At 48.8% G+C, this 20,161-nt stretch overlaps 1 protein-coding gene across 1 annotated transcript in view; it reads left to right on the forward strand.

Moving 5' to 3' along the window:
* XRCC5 (X-ray repair cross complementing 5) overlaps positions 1-20,161 on the forward strand; it is a 1,556,689-nt gene that overhangs the window by 984,918 nt on the left and 551,610 nt on the right. Inside the window, exon 15 of the mRNA XM_069616805.1 lies at positions 11,236-11,329. Within this exon, the coding sequence (XP_069472906.1) occupies positions 11,236-11,329 (94 nt within the window). The remainder of the gene's footprint in view (positions 1-11,235; positions 11,330-20,161) is intronic.

Here is a 20,161-nt window from a genome sequence, read left to right on the forward strand (position 1 = left end):
AATCGGTCTAGTGTACACTAGCTGGAACCACTTAATATATGTCTGCCCAAAGCCGAACCTACGCGGAGTTGCTTAGAGCCAGTCCCATCTTACTGAGTCAAACGTCTTCACCGCGTCTAGTGTAGCAATGGCGCACAGTTTCTCCCAGGATACTGTGCTATCTATCACATGATGTAACTGCCTCATATTCCGAGGCATGCTCCTGCCTGGCACATAGCCAGTCTGATTTGGCTGCACTAGGGTGTGTATCACTCTTTTCATCCTACTTGCCAATATGGCCGTCAATATCTTATTGTCCTGGTTAAGCATTGAGAGGGGCCTATATGAACTACACTCCGACAGGGGTTTATAGGGTTTGAGAAGTGGTATAATAATGGATTCCCTCAGGCTGAGTGGAAGGACACCCGCCTCGCAGGAGTCGATGAAGGTATTGAGCAAGTGAGGGGCCAGTTCTTGAGCATATTCCTTATAAAATTCACTGGGCTGCCTGTCCGATCCTGGTGTCTTTCCAGTCGGCAGGGCTATAATTGTGATTTGTTTATTTTCCAGGGTGATAGGCGATTCAAGGCTGTCTCTTGCCTCCTGACCCAACCTATGGGGTTCTATTTCGTCTAACACTTCCTCTAAATGAGCCCTTGATGTCGGGGTTTCCGCCTGGTAGAGATTTTGGTAAAATTATTGGAAAGCTTTGTTAACACCGCTTTGGGTAAGGCATATGTACCCGTGTCGTGTGTATATTGAGTGGATAGGGTCCTGTTTCTCCTCTTTATTTTTTTATATAACCATGCCAGCAGCCAGCCAGGTTTATCACCCTCTATGTGCTGCCTCTCAGTGTATTTAGCATAGCTATGCTTGCCCAGCCTCTCCCAGCAGTCCATGCATTTCTGTTTAAGTTCCATAACCCTAGCATCCGTATCTGGTAGTTTCATCTGGGCCTGCTTCAATTTCCTCAATCGTTCCTCCGCGGAGGACAATTCTCTATGCATGGTTGCTTGGGCGCTGCTTGACCCGGCTATGCAGCCCCCTGATTACCACCTTAAACGCTTCCCAAAAGGGACCTGCACTAGCTACACTGCCCACATTGTGTTAGACATGATCAATGATGCTGTCTTTGATGCAGTCCCGGAATGGGGGATCTTTCAGGGATTCGCTTCAGAGCCTCCACTTAGGTATCTGGGATGTGGGCGTCACATATTGCCATTGTAAACAGAGCGGGCATGATCATATATGACCCTACCTTTTAATATGTACATGCGTGATGAGGTGTGCCAGTTCGCGCCCCATGAAGAAGTAGTCTATTCTTGTGTGCAGTGCGTGTGGTGCAAGTAGTGCGAGTAGTGCCTGGCATCTGGGTGGAGTGCCCTCCAGGCATCGACAAAAACAAATAGGTCTAGGAGCGTCATTAATGTCTTGGCAGGCGGAGCTGGTTTAGTATATTTGATATCTGATCTGTCCAGGTTTCGGTTTAGTGTGCAATTAAAGTCGTCCCCCCATGTCATGTCCCAGCCGGAGGTATAGTGATTGAAAGAACGTGGCAGCGCTGTGGTTGGGAGTGTAGGTGTTGACCGAAGAAGTATCTACATGTTCAAGGAGACCCTGTACCAGCACCGTTCTGCCCTCGCTATCAGTTTTAATGTGAGTAACCTTGACCGGTACCGTGGCCGCTATCCATATCAAGACCCCTCAAGCATAGGCGAAATATAGAGAACCGAATACCCACCCCCCTCCATTTACTTGTTAGCAATGATTGTTTTTCGGCCGTTAGATGTGTTTCCTGCAGCATGGCGATATCCACTTTGCATCCCTTGAGGTACAAATAAACCCTATTTCTCTTTACATAAGAGTTCAAACCCCTCACTATCCAGGTAAGTACATTTACACTTCCCGCCATAAGCTTTCGGCTTTTTCTAATGGGTCAGCCGTATCTGACTCAACAAATGGTGCTCCCTTCTCCCCATGCAGTGATCCAGGCCAGGATGTTTTACTACTATTCCTCTTTGACATGCGTGCAGGCAAACCCCCAACCCATTTAACCCATTTACCCGTGCTCGGGCGTGTCGGCTTCTCGCATTCGCCCCAAGCAGGCATACTTTAGGCTGGTGCACAGCGGGTGGGCACAAAAACAAGTGCCCTCAAGAAACTGAACTTGGAGGATGTGTCGTCCGCAGCTGTAAATTCGGTCTCCCATCTCGTGGTATTAGACTTTGACCAGTAGTGTTCCCGCCATGTGGAAGGAGTGTAAGCATCAAGGACCAGTTTTGAGGAGAACTATTCTCCTAGCGCGGTCTGTATCCAAAGGCGATGAGACACCTTCTGTTTTCTCACATACTGCAACATCTGACACATTACTACAAGGAGGTGCTGTCTCAGACAGCCTCTGAGGGCCCAGTTCTGAGACCGCAAAGAAATTAGTGATCAGCCTGACCCTATCCTGCCTATACCTCATCCGCCAGTTCAGCATCCTGCAATTCCACCCACTGCGTTGTCTGTTGTTCCATTGGGCACTCCAGCTGCACCAGATCCATCTGCACCCATGGACTTTTCTCTCGATATTTTGTCAACCTTTCACACCCTGCTCAAAGAACTGAAACATAGTCTTCCTCCTCCAACCCCTCAAGGAGCCCCTAGTCGAAGCCCTCAGCATTACCCTCAAGAGGGGATTTAGTTCCACTTCTGCCACCTTGGGCGGTTCCTCCGGTCTCCGTGCCATTCGCTACCCTCGCCAATACCGACACTGGTCCTGACAACACGGACACCGCCACAGACACTGAGGCAGATAACTATGACGACCTATTACTGGCTGATGGTGAGACACCGGACCTGCCTTTGCGTCGCTCACCTCCAGATGAAATTGGTTTCCTATTTCAAAGGCATGAAGCCTACAGGAAGTCAGTGGTCGCAGTCCCTAGATGACATCTGGGAAGATGGCATTTCAGTGATGAGAAATCCCTTCTCTGCTCCTACAAAAAATGATTGCCTGGAGAAGTATGAGGTGACAGATGCAGCTCCTAAGTGCCTTCACACCCAGCCCTGCCCGCTCTGTGGTATCAGCGCCTGCCTGGCAAAGATCAGTCAACCCTTCCTCGCCATGCATGGTACCCCCGGATGAGGGATGAGCAGCTGGGCGCCTTTGGCAAACTGGTCATTCCCACAGCCACCACAACCATCAAAGTGGCCAACTCATTGGCAATCCTCTCAAGGTACGACCTCAAGTTGTGGTACAAGATTTGTCCCATCTTGGATTTTCTGCTGGATGAGGCTCCAGCACTATTACTAGAAGGGGAGGCTGCTTTGAACCACACCATTATCGGCACACTAGACATCGCAGACAGCAGCTTTCGCAAAATGGGAAACAGAGCAGTTCTCATGTACCAGGGATGGGGGAAGGTGATACATTTTAGTCCCAAGGTGCAATCTAAGGTTTTGGGTATGCCGTTTGTTGGGGTGGACCTGTTTGGGATGAAGGTGGACAAGACCCTACAGGCCATCAAGGCAGATACAGCACAATGCATAGGCACCCAGCTGAGGTGGAGGCAATCCTTTCGTTTGGGTAAGGGACGTTTCTCCAGAGCCTCCACAACGTACATACCCTAGAAGGACGGGGGCATTTGTCCCATCTTGGACTAGACTTCCATATTTCTGAGGAAAGGCAGATTCAACATGGTGACATTGGCTCGTATCCTACAGGGCCTAGATTCTCAGGACTGGATGATGTCCATAGATCTTCAGATGCTTTTTTCCAGGCAATCCGGCTAGCCCAGAAGGCCTTACTTCCCATGATGCATGGGAAAGTGTTGTGATCCTGATGGGTAACATGGTGTCCATGCACTTTCTCAACAAAAGAAGGTTGTTGGGTTGCTGCCTCTGTGCAAGGAGGCAGTACAGCTTTGTTTTTGGGATTTGGAGAGCAATATTTCCTGTTGCCATCGCATCTGGCGTGGAAGGAGAATGTGGTGGCAGGGTCTCCCAGGAGTGGGAGTTGTGCCAGGAGAGCTGATGTCAATCTGTTCACCTTCAGTTTCAACTCCAGCAAATTTACTCCAAGAGGGGGCCCTGGAGAAAGGTTTCTCATGGATTGGCACTTCAATCTTCTCCATGCATTCCCACTGATTCCTGTCATCCCACAGATTGTCAGGAGGTTTGGGAGATTCAAGACCACAATGATTCTAATTGCCCCAGATGGGTCTCAGAGAAATTGATAATGAGATCTCCTTGAGATGACTATCTGTCCACCTTGATGCCTCCTAAGAACAGTAGATTGTCTCCTTTTAATTTAGGGGAGTGGAGGAGCATAGGTTCTGCATCTGAATCTCAATAGCCTCAACCTCAATGCTTGAGAGGCTGAGATATAGGAAGGGAACTTGCCGGAAAGGCTTGTGTAGATTCTTCTCTAGCCTCGAATATCAGCCATGAAGGAAATCTATAGCTGCTTCGATGAAAGGTTCTGTGCTCGGTGCGGAGGGATCTGAATTAATCTATTTTGTTTCATCTCTTTTGATGTTGCAGTTTCTTCTGTCACTTACCAGGATGGGTCCTTGTTAGGGAGAATTCTCCTTCTAGGGCTAATTTCCCTCACCTAGTGAGTCCCCCAGCAGCTTTGCTGGATTTCTGGAGTTTATTTTTCCACCTGGTAAGAGTGTGCATCCATTTTTCACTCTTACATGTGTTTTGGCCTATGTGTTGTTACTCATTGTGTGATCTTGGGCACTGGAGCACACCACTTCAAGTGCCCCTGTTCTTGTATGGGTTACACAGCACCTTTAGTGTAGTAACCCGGGGTTGTCTTTTTTGACTTCCCTCTGACTCCATTTCCCTGGGGCTGACTACTGTCCCCCAGAGAAAGGTAAAGTTGCCATTTACTTTACATAGTCATTCTTAACACAGACCCAGTACACCCCATCTTACATGGAGTACTGGAAAGGGCTAATCTGTACCCCTTTTCAGTCTGTGCCTCCCGGCGCATCGTTTTGCTCTTTTAACATTTAGACTTGGCTGGTGGCAGTGGTATCTACCCTAACTTTTCTACCGCGATTATATTAGATAAACGTGGTACTGTTCTTGGCTATTATATTAGCTTCGAACATAAACCTGCTTGACCAAATCGTCCGTCTTTTGGCTCTGGTTGGGTTTATTCGCCATTTCTTTTTGTTAAAGTCCTTCTTGTGTTTTACTTTGCGTGGCAAACTAGGTTCGCCTTCTTTGTTCACCGTCTTTTGGCTGGCTTCTGCAGAGAAGCCCTCTTCTTGGTGCCTGGGTGTCTAGGTAGACTGAATGTGGGGAAGGGGTGTAGTCACCCCCTGCACAGGGTAACCTAGGAAACCCAAGTCACACTTTGCCATGATTGGCTCAGGTGGTTGTCCCGGCCGGACAACCCCCCTGCTGCGTGATTGACAGCCAGGCTGTGTGAATGTTGGGTTTGCGCATAAAAGGCAGGTCTCTTGGGCTAGAAGTCAGAGTCGCCTCTGGAACTACAAGGAACCGAAGAGAAGCAGAGAGAACGACGGCTGCTGCAACTACCCCGTCCCGGTGAAGCCCTGAGCTATCTACCCTTCGACGACAAAGAGAAGATCCAGTCCGGAGTCTTCTTCCCTTGAGCCTGGTGGGGATAACCAGCTCATCTTCTTCAGCCAGAGATCTCGCCGTGTTCGAAATTGCTGCACACTGCTGTAGTGGTCGGGATAGCCACCTGCTGAGCCTCTCCTGTTTTTTAAGGAGCACACCTTTTTCGTTGTCACTGCTGCCGGCTTCATCCCTGCGTGGTGCAGACCCCCTTCAGACGTCGTCCTTCAAAACGAAGCTCCAGGAATCGTGGGTCTGCGGGAAACCAACAGGAACAACTGCCAGGGCACTAGCTGCATCGTGGAAATAAGGTACTGTGTTCTACTCGAGGAAACTGGGTGAATCCCTTTTCTTCATCTTCAAGGCTCGTCCTTGTCTTCCCTCCTTCTTATAACTTTTGCTTCCGAACATTGACAATATTCAAGTACTCTTTTGCTCTACGGAATCGTGAACTGTCTAACGGTGTGATCTTTCGGCACAGGCCTCCGGTGACAACTAAAACCTGGCTCCGACCCTCTGACTTTTGAACTCCTGTTTCTGAGTGTTTCTCGATACTGTTTGCCTAACCTAAATATTGCCTGTGATTATTGCCTCCAACTCCCTCTGGGTATCTCAGGTGCTAAGTTTGTTTTTGCCCCGGTAGCATTTCATGTCACGGATAGGCGTTTATTTAGTAGACCGAACTGTCAAAAAGTGATCGCAACCGTATCCGCGGTATCGTGTTTTGTTCATAACACCCGTTCATTCAAACACAGGGTAGTTACCTTGAGACTTGCTGTACAAAGTGAATTGGTTAGTGTGGTATATTTAACGTATGGTTTTGTTTAAAGTTTAATAGAGGTGTTGTGTTTATAACTGATGGTCTAAAAATAAATGTACTTATATTTTTTACCTGAAACCTTGAGTCAATGTTTGCTTGAGTCAAAGTAATTGTGGTCCCTTTGTGTAATCTCTGCTACTGCTCATATTCTCTTGAGATAAACCTGGCTGCTCTGCTACTGCTACCACTATAACTTAGTAGTACAGGCTTGTACCAAAGGTAATACTTGTATTGCCACCTGTCGTCTTAATCAGGTGTAGTGGTCCCTAAGGGCACTGCACAGGATTCTGCCTAACAGTCCTCAGATTGGCACAGTCAAAGGCTACCCTGTGTCAATCTCAGTTTTCAAGAAGACGCTGGCGAAGAGGGTCATACTTTACTATTCCAGCTATGAATCAGAGGGCAGTAGGGAACATTTTTCCTCCCAAGACCATTTGTAGTCCAATCCTGTGATTTGAATGTGGTGCTTGGCTTCCTTATGGGCTCTCCCTCTAACCCTCTACAGTCTTGTCTATTATGACTTTTAGCACTCAAAACTGTTGTTCGAATGGCCGTAACATCAGCCAGAACAGTGTGTTAATTACATGCCCGCTCAGTGAATCCACCTTATTTGTCTTTCTAGAAAGAAAAGGTTACCTTGCAAGTACCGCCGTCCTTTATGCTTAAGGTTGGTATCTGAATTCCATCAAAGTCAGAAAATAAACATACCAGTGTTCTATCTCCTCCTCATCTCTCCAGAAAAGGAGTAATTCTAACAACTCAACCCTAAATGGGTGCTGAGTTTCTATGTAGCTTAATCCAGGGATTTCAAAAGGATGACAAGCTTTTTGTGGTCTTCGCAGGGTATAAGCAGGGATCTGCCTTATCAAAACTAACGCTGTCGATGTGGTAAATATATTGTATCTCAGAGTTTATAGGCTGGCAGGCAAGAAGCTTTCCCTGGGCATTATGGCTTACTCTGAGGTGGGCTTGCAACAACTGTAGTTTCTCAAACAGAAGTTACAACGCTGGACATTTGTCAAGTGGCTACAGCTATGTTTAAGATGACGTCTGTTGCTGGTGCGCAGGCTCATTTTTGTGAGGGTAAACAAAGTGACTTTTGCTCTATACCATCTCCGGCATGCCATCTTTAAGAGTGTAAACAAGCATATTATAACACTTGAGATAGTGCCAGTTCATAACGACAGACTTTTGTGCTAAGAAGTAGCTGTGATGTGTACTAATGAAAACCACCACTGCGCCAGATCAAGAATAGATGAGAGCTGTAGAAAGCACTTTTGATTCCTGAAACAAATGAGCAGTAATTGGAGTAATGCCCTTGTTTCTGGTACACTGTAATAGTCGCTGACCTGTTTGATGTTGCCTGCTAAGTGAGTGCAATGCATCATGTGGCAATAAAGAAAACGGACACAAAAGCACAAATGAATTAATTCTTAATCAAAAACTGAACAAAGTGCACACTCGCTGTGAACAAAAATAAATGGCTTTGTTGTTTTGCAAGAATTAATCAGTTTTTTGGTTTCTCATTCAGCACTTTATACCTGAATTATGAATTTTTCTGGTTGAAATAAACATCAGGCTGTATAAATTCTGCAAGATTCCTTCCTATGGAAGTTGTGTTTAATGAACTTCCTTCAGGCTTGTATAGGACATGGAAATCTATGAACCCACCTGGGTGCTTCAGAGCAACTAAAGCTGACTGGGTCACAGAACCATGAAGCAGCCAGGTGCCGGGATATGCCTCGAAGACAGGAATAACAAGTCAACCCTCAGAGGAACATCTGGAATCTCATCCGAAAATGCATCTCTGCAACTCTGTGCACATGTAAAACTATGGGAGAAGGAACTGTCCAGGACCTTCTCTCATTGGCCCGTGCTCTTGGCAGGGGGTGCACAGGCCTTACTGGCCTGATTGCCTGGGGCCATGCCCTTAACTCTCTACTGTAGTTAAGAGCCTTGGAATCAAGATCATGGCTTCAGGCTCCAGAGAGGCGCAAATCTCAGCGGTTTGCCAGAGTGGTTTTGTGAAATTCAGGGTTCTGAAGAAGGTGCTTCCGTTCCTTCCCAATGAGGCTAGGAGCAAAATGATCAATGCCTCTATTATGGGTGCAATTGTCTACTGCAACAGCATCTATCTTGGCCAGCCAGAAGCACTACTTCAACGACTCAAGATCCTCCAGAATGCGGCAGCTAGGCTGGCTCTTACTGCCCCTAGACTATCCCATTCTCACGATCTCCTGCAGGGAGGAGGGGGTGGCGAGAAGTGCAAGGGAGAAGGTAGGGGGAAGTGTGACTAGGTGAGCGCGGCTCTGGGTAAGTGCAAGTTGGCAGGGGGGCCTTAGGGATTACAGATTACAGCCCCCAAGTGTGCATTAGGCCAGGCAGCAGTGTAGGGAGGAGTGGTCATAGAGGAACCTGGTACCCAGTGAGACTGAGGGTACCAAGCAACCAATCGGCGCATCAGACAGGAAGGTTGGAGCAGGGTAGCGAGAGAGAGAAGGCAGAGGAAAAAAAGAGCATTTTGAGCTGCTTCCGGAACTTCAGGTGGTCCGACTCAAGCCTGAGAGGGGCAGGGATGCCGTTCCAGAGGGAGGCACCCTTAGAGTTGGAGGTAGCTGAACGAAGGGCTCAAGAAGGAAGGTACTAGTGCAGAGAGAGTTGGCTGTAGTGCGGGTCCGAGCCCCAGAAAGCCTTGTGGACGATGCAGAGGTTCTTGAGCTTGATCCTCGCAGGAACTTGGAGCCAGTGAAGAGATTTCAGGGCTGGAGAGATACAGGCTCTGGGCTGCTTGAGGCTAAGGATAAGTCTCGCTTTCCTGTTCTGGATTAGTTGAAGAGGGCACAGAGTAGAGGCAGGCAGATTGAGAAAGAGGCTGTTGCAGTAGTCCATCCTGGCTAGAACCAGAGATCTGGACACTGCGGGAAAATGAGAAAAGGTACAATACCTCTGAGAAGGTGCAGCTGGAAGTGGGCCTTCTTGGCAAGGTGTGATGTGACGAGAGAAGGAGAGAGTGGAGTCAAAGATGACACCAAGGGTTTTGCCTCACATGCTTGTCTATATGTTCTCTGTTAACCGCTGGAAAATGTTTTCACCATCACTAGACTGTCAGGACATCTGCCTTCACTAGAATCGTCGCTGCCATGCTGAGAGCAGCTAAGAAGCAGATTGGGTTATATCTGGAGAGACCCTAACCATTTTGTTTTCTTCCAACAAACATATCTGTATCTGATGGAGGGCACACCAGTACTGGGTAGTACTGAAAGAACTTTTTTAGCATAGCCTTACTGAGTGCCTGTTTATTCCGGTATAGAGACTGTGCGAGATGTGGAAGCTAACCCAGAGGTTATCTGGTGTTGCATTTAATCAGTGTTATACCGTTCTTCCAGTGCCTCTGGTCCCTCATCATGCAGGTGTGTAGCGTTACAGGATTCCCATGATCATAGCTCCAGACTCTGTGAGATAGATTGGCCTCTATGGAGTGGGGCGAATTGTATTTCACTGAGGTAGTTTGGTGACTATGGATACCTGGGTCATCACTTCTGGCAGAGGTGGACTGGGGCTCCTCTGATGCCCCCTTGCAGTCCAGTCCACCTAGGACTAGAACAAAAAGAAGGTCTGTGAACGGAGATTGTTTCCATCACAATAAACATTACAGAAGGTGGTTAATTGTTACTCTAGTGACAATGATATTGTCAGATGTGCTCTAGCAAATTCTCTGAGTAAATGTCCTAATAAAAGATTTGGAGCTGTGCCAATTACATTTCTAAGATGTAGTGTATTGTGGGTGCCAGTGTTATATGTGCCGTCTTTCAGGTGGTTAAATGCACATGCATACTGTACTTTCTGTCAATTGGTGATATTTCAGCCCTTACCAAGGAAAAAGTGAAGTTCTTTGTCATCTGTTACACCCGGAACATATTACTTATTCATCAGAACACATCAAAGTATATTTCCTGAATGCCTTTTGTGTGTGGGCACTGTAGGCCTAGTTACCCCTTGGTAATGTTATTTCCGGTCTGCATAAGCATCTTAACTAGCGGTAGCCCATTTATTAGTGCACCTATTGTTGAAAGACAGGGGGATAGTGTTTCCTCTCTTCACACTATACAATTTGCTCAAGCGAGAGTACCCAGAATTATCATTCTCCTACTTTTATAGGTTAATAATCATTTACACTACTTCTCCTCTGTTAGCTTGGCATTGATGTTATGTTATTTGGTCTTGTATTGCATGGCTTTTCCCATAGTTATAATCACTGGGCACTTGGGGACCTGTAGGAGATGGGTTGTGCTAGGAAGTTAGTAGAAGTAGAGGGAAGAGTGCAAGGTAGCTGTTGCTGCAGTTGATGCATTCAGATAGGACCAGCCCAGTCTCTCTCTGTGCATTTAAGCCTATTGGTGTTTTTGAAGGCACTGTTTCCGGGGTCTGCCATGGGCATGCCTGTAGATGGCTGTTTTGGTATCAAGTTTGTTTGTCTGGTGCTCCAGTCTGGTTTGTTCATGCATGTTGTGTGCTTTGAGATTATGATGAAGGGTTTTTGGTATGGCGTGTTTTTATGTCATGGTGATGTGGAGGGATGTGATGCTGTTTAGGGTATATTGTTGGTTGGCTGTCACTATTGGTTGTGGGTATGGCAACACAAACACTCTAGGTTTCTAGTGGGTCGTATTGCCCTAGTTATGTATCCACTGTGCGTGTTCTCTTCAACGTTAAATAGGTGAACAAAAGCTATGAAAAGTAGCAACATAGGCTTAGTATCAAGTTAAATGTATTTACAAGAGAAAGTCAGAGAGGCTGTTTTAAAGCTGAAGGTATTCTTGGTATGCCCTGGTTTTAGCTATTTATTCTTCTTTTAGGAATGAAGGGGAGCCGGATGGCAAGAAAGCGAAAATGGACGAGGAAGAGAATGGGTTCAGTCTCACAACCCTGGTTGAAGGAAATATCACCTCTGTAAGCATTGCTATCATTTACTTTATATCCTTTCGACCGTGCCCCTCACCCCTTGCCCCCTGTTATTGAGAACTTTTTTACTTGTACATTTCGTGGGAGTCATTGATGCATGGGCTAGCTGTACACGAACTAGCCGTCAAGCTGACATAAGTCAAACATTCTACAGTATAAAAATTCTTGTATGCCATCAAAATATGTCAAGGTAGTAGTAACTTAAATACAAATGGATGCTTTCAAGAGATTAAACATATCTAATATGTTACCTAACAAAACCTTTAGGGAATCAGTGAAAGAGTGTTCGCTGGCATGAGGCGATCAGCGACTATGCAGGCTGATGTAGGTGAGGTCCTGTTACCTGCTGATTTTGCAATGGAGGCTGTAATTGGGTTCTCTAAGCAAGGACTACTTTCAAAGAGAGTATTTATCCATATGTTTAAAAAAAATAGCACTATATGATATGATATGGCATTTATAACGCGCCTTTACACAAGTGTTTTAAGGCGCAACGAGTCAAGGGAGGGGGAACAGAGGGAAGATAGACAGCGATCCTACTAGGCCAGGTGTCATTCAAATCGCGCAACTTTATGGGAAGAAGGAAGGGGGAAAGTGCAGGGGCAGGGGGAGGGGACAGTGCAGTACATGGGATAATAGAATAAATAAACAATAAGTAAAAGTATGGCCAGCAGATGGCAAGTGCAAGCCGAACTGCAGACATCAGGTGTCAAGTGCTGGTAGTGGTAGTGGGACTGTGGGGATACCGAAAAACAGTCCCCAAGTACAAGGGTTGCCAGGGAGGCAGTGCAGGTGTGTGTGAATGGCGGGGGAGGGACCTGGGCCCGAGATCAGAGGGTGGCCATGTTACCAGTGCAGTTTCAGTTTCAGCCAGGAGGTCAGCAGGGGAGAGGAGGAGAAAAAACAGAAGCAAAGAGAAAGGTTGTGAGGTGCTTCCGGTACCGGAGATGGTTCTCCTCAAGTTTCAGGGAGGCTGCCCCAGCCGAAGAAAGCGATCTACCACCAACTCGTTGCTTGGAGAAGCGACTGACCCTGAGGGAGTTGGAGGCGGCTGAGCAAAGAGCTTGAGAAGGAAGATCTTTAGGAAGAGAAAGTTGAAGGTATTGAGGCCCCAGGCCCCAGAAGGCCGTGTGGACAATGCAGAGGGTTTTGAATTTAGTCCTTGCAGCCACTGGGAGCCAGTGCAGACATTTCAGTCCTGGAGAGATATGATCCCTGGGCTTTAGGCCAAGGACAAGTCTTGCAGTTCTTTTCTGAATGAGTTGCAGAGGGCGGAGAGTAGTAGCAGGCATATTTAGAAACAGGCTGTTGCAATAGTCCAGCCTATTCCTCCCTTTCATTGTATTGAACCAGATCTCTGGAGACAGTGAGCTTCTGGGGGAAGGAGAGGAAATGAAGAATACCTCTGAGGAGGTGCAGCCGGTAGTGTGACTTCTTAGAGACATCAGAGATATGAGGAGAGAAGGAGAGTGTGGAGTCGAAGATGACCCTGAGGTTTTTAGCCTCACAGGTGGGAGCAGGAAGGGGGCCAAAAGAAGCCGGCCAGAGAGTGATAGGAAGAGAGATCAGGTGTGCCGATGAGGAGAATCACGGCCTCACTCGCATTAAGGCAGAGATCATTGGCGGCACACCACTCCTGGATAGCAGACAGTCAGAGATGAGAGAGGGAGAAGAGGTGGCTGAGGGTAGCCTGAAAATGAGCTGAGTGTCATCTGCATAGCACTGGAAGTTGGGGGAGAGCACGGCAAGGCGGTGGGCAAGAAGTGCCACGTATTGGTTGAACAGCCAGGGAGAGAGGTTAGACCCCTGGGCAACACCACAGGTAGAGATAGAGGAGAGGAAGGACCCAAGTTGAACCTGGCAGGGTCGGTCAGAAAGGAAAGATGTATTACTATAGCACAGTTGCCACCCCGCCCAACAGACTTCGAACAGAACACTACACCAACCAACTTGCATACCACTGCCCGGCCACTGCATACCAGTACCAGAGGCACACAAGGCTCTGATCCGGAAACAAACCTCTATTTTCTTGGCACAGAACACCTGGAAACACAGCCAGAGCTGAGAGTATTTCCTGTATGTGCGCATCAACGCAAGTGCAATGCTGTTTTGTTTTATTTGTCTCTCCCTACTAACCTAATCTGTGGTCCATTCTTTCAGTGCTCCTGGAGACTATGCAATTGACAGTGGTATTCAGTAGAAATCCTAACAACTTAAAATGCCATTTGCCTGAAAAATATGAGTTTCCATTTGGATACTAAATGCAGTGTGGCTGCAAATGGTGCATTTCACGCCTCACTGTGAGTCCAGACTTAATGTGTTCTTGGTCAGCTTGGATGCGATTGGTACTGACACCCACATAGTAGGAGAAAACAATAGTAAATGTAATTTGCAAACCCTGGTGATCCAAGTCCTCATTCCATAAGCACCTAATTGGACACCAGCCTAGGTCACCTTCGTTCTGTATGGTGATTGGAATGTTGCAAAATTGAAATATTTTTTAAGCTTCTGCTACACCCTCCCCCTTTGACTTTGTTGCACACACATGGCATCTTGTAAGTTAGTTGGCTGTGAGGGGGTTCAGTGAGCGCTGATGACATCTATGTGATCTATAATTCTGAAACCCGGCCTGGCCCTTTCAACCATTATCATTTGGAGGTGCATACATTGTCATTTCTTTTGATGGGGGAGCCCCTTTCCTTGAGGCCAGGGAGGTGAGGCTGCTACCCGAGAGTTCCCTTGGGGGTGGTACTCTGAGGGAGGATCTCATGGTGAGCAAAACGTCCATTTAGAGTGCTGATGTTCCCAGGAGAATGCGCTACCCCTTTGATCCTCCCACCTCTCCTTATCAACATTCTCCTGACACCCTATTGGGTACCACCATGTATTTTTGCTATGCATCCCAAGTAAGGACCACTGGGAAGGAAAATATCCATAACGTGTGTGATAGCAATACTGGGACGAGGAAGAGGCCAAGAGCAATGAAGATCCATGATATGAAGCAAAGCAACCACTTTAGTGTCTCGAGCGATCCGATTGGCCAGCTGTCGCTCAAAACGAGCGAGGGAAGGGAACAATGGCGTCTTTATCTCGGCGCGAACTGGGAGCTCGGCAGACTACGTGCAGAAGGTCAAACCAGAGAAGCAGACGGTGTCGGGGAGAGAAGGGCGTCTGCGAGAACCCCTGTGAAGCCGGAAGTTTACAGAAGAGGAGAAAATACTCTCGCCGGTAACCGAGAGTGCTGGATTGCAGAGAAATCACAGTAGAACTGCTAGAGAGAAAAGCAGGAGATGGAAAAGGCTCAGGGGAGTCGGAGAAGCCTCAAACTCCTGGGAGACCCACGAACAATCAGAGGGCAACGGCAAAGAACCTGCAGGTTCTATTAAGACAGGCATTCAGAGGGTGCAAGAAACATTTTTTATAAAGTACAGACCGACCTATGTGAATATTCACCAAGACAAATTAACAAGGTGAAGGGACTCTGGGATCCACACTGGGGGAATGCCTCCCAAATAGCACTAAAGAGGAATACGAACATTGTATATGAGAGTTGGACACATAGACCTTGGCAGGAGAGTAAACCAAGGCTGTGGGTCAGGGTGAAGGCAGATGAAGAGAACTCTGAGAGTAAAAGTATTGAGTACCCCATTTGGCAGGAGAGTGGACCAAGTGGGTACAGAAAGCAAGGTCTGGGACCCGTTGCAAATAGGAGGGAGATCCACATTCCTTCCTCCTCATTGTAGTCCCTGGAAGCTGGTTCTGCTCACAAGGGTCTGAGATCCTCAACACAGCTTGGGAAAGACACCCAAGCTGTTCTTCTGCATCGCAGTACCTGGAAGCCGGGTCTGCTCACAAGGGTATGGGACCGTCAACACGGCTTGGTAAAAGCATCCAGGTTGTCCTTCTTTGTCACAGTACCTGGAAACCGGATCTGCTCACAAGGATCTTGGACCCTCGACACAGCTTGGAAAAGAGTATCCAGGCTGTTCCTATTCGTCATTGCACCGGGAAACCAGGTTGGCTCAACAAGGGTCTGGGACCCATTTCTTTTCAACCAAGAGAGGAGGCATTTTATGAACCCTTAAGAGACTCAAATAGAAGGGAAACAACCCCTTTGAACGTTGTGGAACTTTATTTGTTTGGAGCAGGTTTTTCTTTTGTTGAACTTTAAAGGAGAACTACAAAGCAGTTTATTTTGTATGGGATGGGTTGGGCTGTGTACACAGGACAGTGTACTTTAATTTGGATTTACAGGTAGGGCTAGCTTGGATTTCCTCCAAAACCCAATTTTTGTGTTAATAATAAGTCTTTGCCAATCAACATACCACCCTTGTGTCTGAGTTTTACTCATAGACCATCACAGTTCTAAAAATGCAGTATTTAATTAATGCTTTACCTCCCAGGAGATATTGGGTACAATTCGAGTTATATATTTCAGTTGCCACATTTGAAGAAAAAAAACATATTTTTTTGTCAGTTTAGAATGGGACAGAAAAAATAACACTACAACCTCTTTTACGCTTTTTTAACAAAAGGCCTCCCAAAATCCCCCTTTTTAAAAAAATACAAAAACAATAAACTGCACATTTTCTGAAACATCTGAGGCCACCCAACCAATCTCATCTCCACACCCTAACACAAAGAAATAGGCTTTTGTAACGCAGGGATTTAACACCACTCCACCACAAATCCCTACATGTCCCAACATTTGCTGCAAGTCTCTGAATCCATTGTGTATTGATGTTTTATAAATTGTACATGTCTTTTAATATACATATGAAGGGTTACTGGATGGTGTGAGAAGTGGACTATCAATACAAAATATATGTGACATTGGTAAACCCATCCTGTGCTGATGAATGAGCAGCAGCCCCCACTGCACAGGGTTGATCGCCTGCTCTCATTATGGATGCCCAGAGACAGGTTTATGCTTTTTCCCTACCCCTACTCCTAACACAGCTCCTGCTAGGAGGATCTTGGACACTCCACTGGGGGTGGAGGGGAAGGCTCTGGAGGTAGGGGACGACAAGAGGGCCGAGGCCCTGGAGATCTTGCAAGAAGGCGAGGTGGCGTCGGACCACGCCATAACGGTGGCAACGGACATTGCCGACACCGGTTTCCGCCAGCTAGGCAACAGCGTTTGCCTTAGACGACGAGGGTGGCTCAAGGTGACGGATTTCCAGGACGTACAAGCCAAGGTTTTGGACATGCCGTTCGACGGGAACAATCTGTTTGGGAAAACAATGGATGAGTCCCTCCAAGCCATCAAGGCGGACACAGAGACAGCTAAGGCCCTAGGCGTTCTCCGGCAACGAAGGCCGTCCTTTCGGAGCACCGGAGGCAAGCAGGGTGCCTCCAAGGGATTCGGCGGTGGCTCTTCTACGTACCGCCAAGCGGCCCGTTCCTCGTCACAGGAAGCCTATAGAGGACGAGGCAAGTCGGGTGGACCCCACCGTCGTAGCCAGGGAGGCCAAGGCGGCAAGGCGTCCTCCAAGCAAGATTGAACCGACCGTGGTGTCGGGCCCCCACCAAAGCACCCCGGTGGGAGGCCGGCTGGCAAGGTTCGTCAGCGTGTGGGCGTCCATCTCCACCAACCATTGGGTGCTGGATGCCCTGGCCCAGGGGCACGCCCTCAAATTTCTAAAAAAGTGCCCCCGCATTCCACCCGTGGTCAGGAAGGAAAATCACGTCCCTCAACTGTTATTGGAGGTAAGGGCGATGCTCAAAAAAGGTGCCATCGAGCTCGTCCCGAAGAGGCTCCGGGGCTCCGGAGTATACTCAAGGTACTTCCTCGTAAAAAAGAAGACAGGAGGATGGCGATCCATCCTGGACCTGCGACGACTGAACAAGTACATCAAGGCACAGAAGTTCCGGATGGTCACCCTCCAGCATGTGCTGGGACAGCTGGAGAAGGGCGATTTCCTGTCGTCGTTGGATTTGGAGGATGCATACTTTCACATCCCCATTTTAAAAGGACACCGAAAGTTCCTCAGGCTTGTGGTCCAAGGGCGGCACTACCAGTTCAAGGCCCTCCCGTTCGGACTGAAATAGGCACCCAGGGTTTTCACCAAGTGCCTTGCTCCAGTGGTGGCGTGGCTGCGCCAACAGGGTATCCACGTCTACCCCTACCTGGACGATTGGCTCATCCGCGCAAGGACAAGGGAGCTCGCCGTGCAACACACAGCGATACTGTCCAGCTACTCACGGACCTGGGGTTCTCCATCAACTTCTCCAAGTCCCACCTGGTGCCCTCGCAAGTCGCACTGTTTCTGGCAGCTAAGCTCGACACAGTGGCGCGTCTGGCCTCACCGTCTGAGGAAAGGACAAAGGCCATCCTAGGCAAGGTGCAGCGTCTGCTGGCCACGGACATGGCCAAGGTGAGGTCCATCAAGTCCCTCCTTGGGATGATGTCCTCTTGCATATATCCCGTGCGCCTGTGCAGGCTTTGGATGCGCCCTCTGCAGGAGTTCCTCGATGCCCGCTGGATACAAGCAACGGGCAGCTTCGAAGACCGGATCCCTCTCAACAAGACCTTCCGTCGAGCGATCCGGTGGTGGGGCACCCGCGCTCATGTGGCGGCAGGAACAGATTTTCAGACCCCCGCCCACCAGGTGACGGTGACGACAGATGCCTCCCTGGAGGGGTGGGGAGCGCACACCGGAGATCTTCACGTGAGAGGCCTTTGGCTCCCAGAGGAGAAGCAGCTCCACATCAACATCCTGGAGCTCTGGCCAGTGTTCTGGGCCCTCAGGTCCTTTCTCCCGTCCCTCAAGGGCAAGGTAGTCAGGATCTTCACCGATAACACCACCACAATGTTTTACATCCGGAAGCAGGGCGTAACCAGGTCCCCAGCCCTATCCAAGGAAGCCCAGGATCTGTGGCATTGGGCCCTTGCTCAAAGGATGTTTCTGGTGCCGTTTCATCTGGCGGGGATAAAAAAACACCATCGCCGACTCACTCAGCAGAGAGCTGCGCTTGTGCCACGAGTGGAACTACACCAAGACCAGGTGGACCGACTCTTTCAACGATGGGGGCAAACACCAGATCGACCTGTTTGCGACGACGACGAACTCCAAGTGCCAGAGGTTCGCCAGCAGGTTTCCCCAACCAAGGAGCATGGGCGATGCTTTCTCGTTCCCCTGGGACGGCCTGTTTCTATATGCATTCCTTCTGTTGCCGTTGCTGCTCCGACACATCAACCAGCTCAAGAAGTCCCGGTGCAGAATGATCCTCGTCGCACCGGCGTAGTCGAGACAGATCTGGTTCCCGGACCTTCTGGACTTGTCAGCGTCCCCACCAGTCAAACTGTCGACGGACGCAGATCTTCTCTCCAGAGAAGGAGGTGCCATTCTTCATCACGACCCAGAGTCGCTGAACTTGCAGGCCTGGCTCCTGCAGCACTAGAGTTTGGAGGGTACGATATCTTGGCTGACTGCAGAGAGGTTCTTGCGAAGGCCAGGGCGTCCTCAACTCTCAAGTGCTACGGACATAAGTGGAAGAGGTTCTCTATCTGGTGCCGTGCGCAGAAGATTAACCCTCTGCGGATTACGTCCCCTCAAGTATTGCCGTACCTACTGTTGCTAGCCAAAGCTGGACTATCTTGCGCATCAATCAAGATACACCTGGCACCGATTTCCCGATACCCCAGGACTATAGGGCGGTCATACCTGTGGTCTCATCGCCTGGTTAAGGAATTTATGAAAGGACTGTTTCGATCATTCCCGCCAGTGAAGGCACCAGCCCCGGCGTGGGAGCTCAACGTGGTGCTGACCAGGCTCATGGGTCCGCCATTCGAGCCGTTGCATTCGGCCCCGTTGAAGTTTCTGTCGTGGAAAACAGCGTTCCTGGTGGCCATCACCTCCGCACGACGCGTGGGAGAGATCCAGGCGCTATCCTGCAAGCCTCCATACCTGACCTTTCACGATACGAAGGTAGTGCTGAGGACGCACCCCTCCTTCATGCCCAAGGTGCCGTCGGGCTTCCATCTCAACGAGCCCTTGGTGTTACCAGTCTTTTTCCCGTCGCCTTCGTCGCCGGCCGAGAGGACTTTGCACTCGCTGGATGTAGCTAGAGCGCTGACGTTCTCCATGGACCGAACAAAGAGTTTTCGGAGGACATCACAGCTGTTTGTGAACTTTGGACCTGTGAACCAAGGGAAGGCTCTCTCGAAGGCTTCCATTTCCAGATGGCTCTCCGGCTGTATCATGCACTGTCATCGGTTGGCAAACCGACCGTTGCCCAGCCGTCCGAGAGCCCATTCGACCAGAGCTATCGCTGCTACCACAGCGTTCTTGTCTGGTGTGCCCCTGCTGGCTACGTGGAGGTCGACGCACACCTTCACGAGATTCTACTGCGTCGACCGGGATTCCAGGGAGGAGTCCAGGGTCGGCTAAGCAGTGCTGCGCAACCTGTTTGCTTAAGGTGAGCCTGGTGAGGAGGTAAGAAATGCTTAATGTTGAGTTTTGATGTAATGCTTAATGTTGAGCCTTTCCCACCTCCCGTGGTTGTGCATGTGTGTACTGCTATGTATTCTTATATTCATGAGCATGTGAATCCATACCAGAGCCCATGCTGGAGAAGGAACAAGTTACTTACCTGTAACTGTTGTTCTCCAGCATGGGTCTGGCATGGATTCACATGCGAACCCTCCCTCCTACCCCTGTGCGGCTCTTCACTTGGTCATACTGCCACTTTACGTGCTACCAAATCTGAGGATGGCTGCCAGAGGCGGGGCTTAGGGAGAGGGCAGTCATTGGCTGGGGGCAGTATGACCCAGAGACCAGTGATTGGTTACTACTGAGAAAGACGGATCAGAAACAA

Source organism: Ambystoma mexicanum, chromosome 9, assembly GCF_040938575.1.
Source record: "Ambystoma mexicanum isolate Mex_15411 chromosome 9, UKY_AmexF1_1, whole genome shotgun sequence".
NCBI lineage: Eukaryota > Metazoa > Chordata > Amphibia > Caudata > Ambystomatidae > Ambystoma > Ambystoma mexicanum.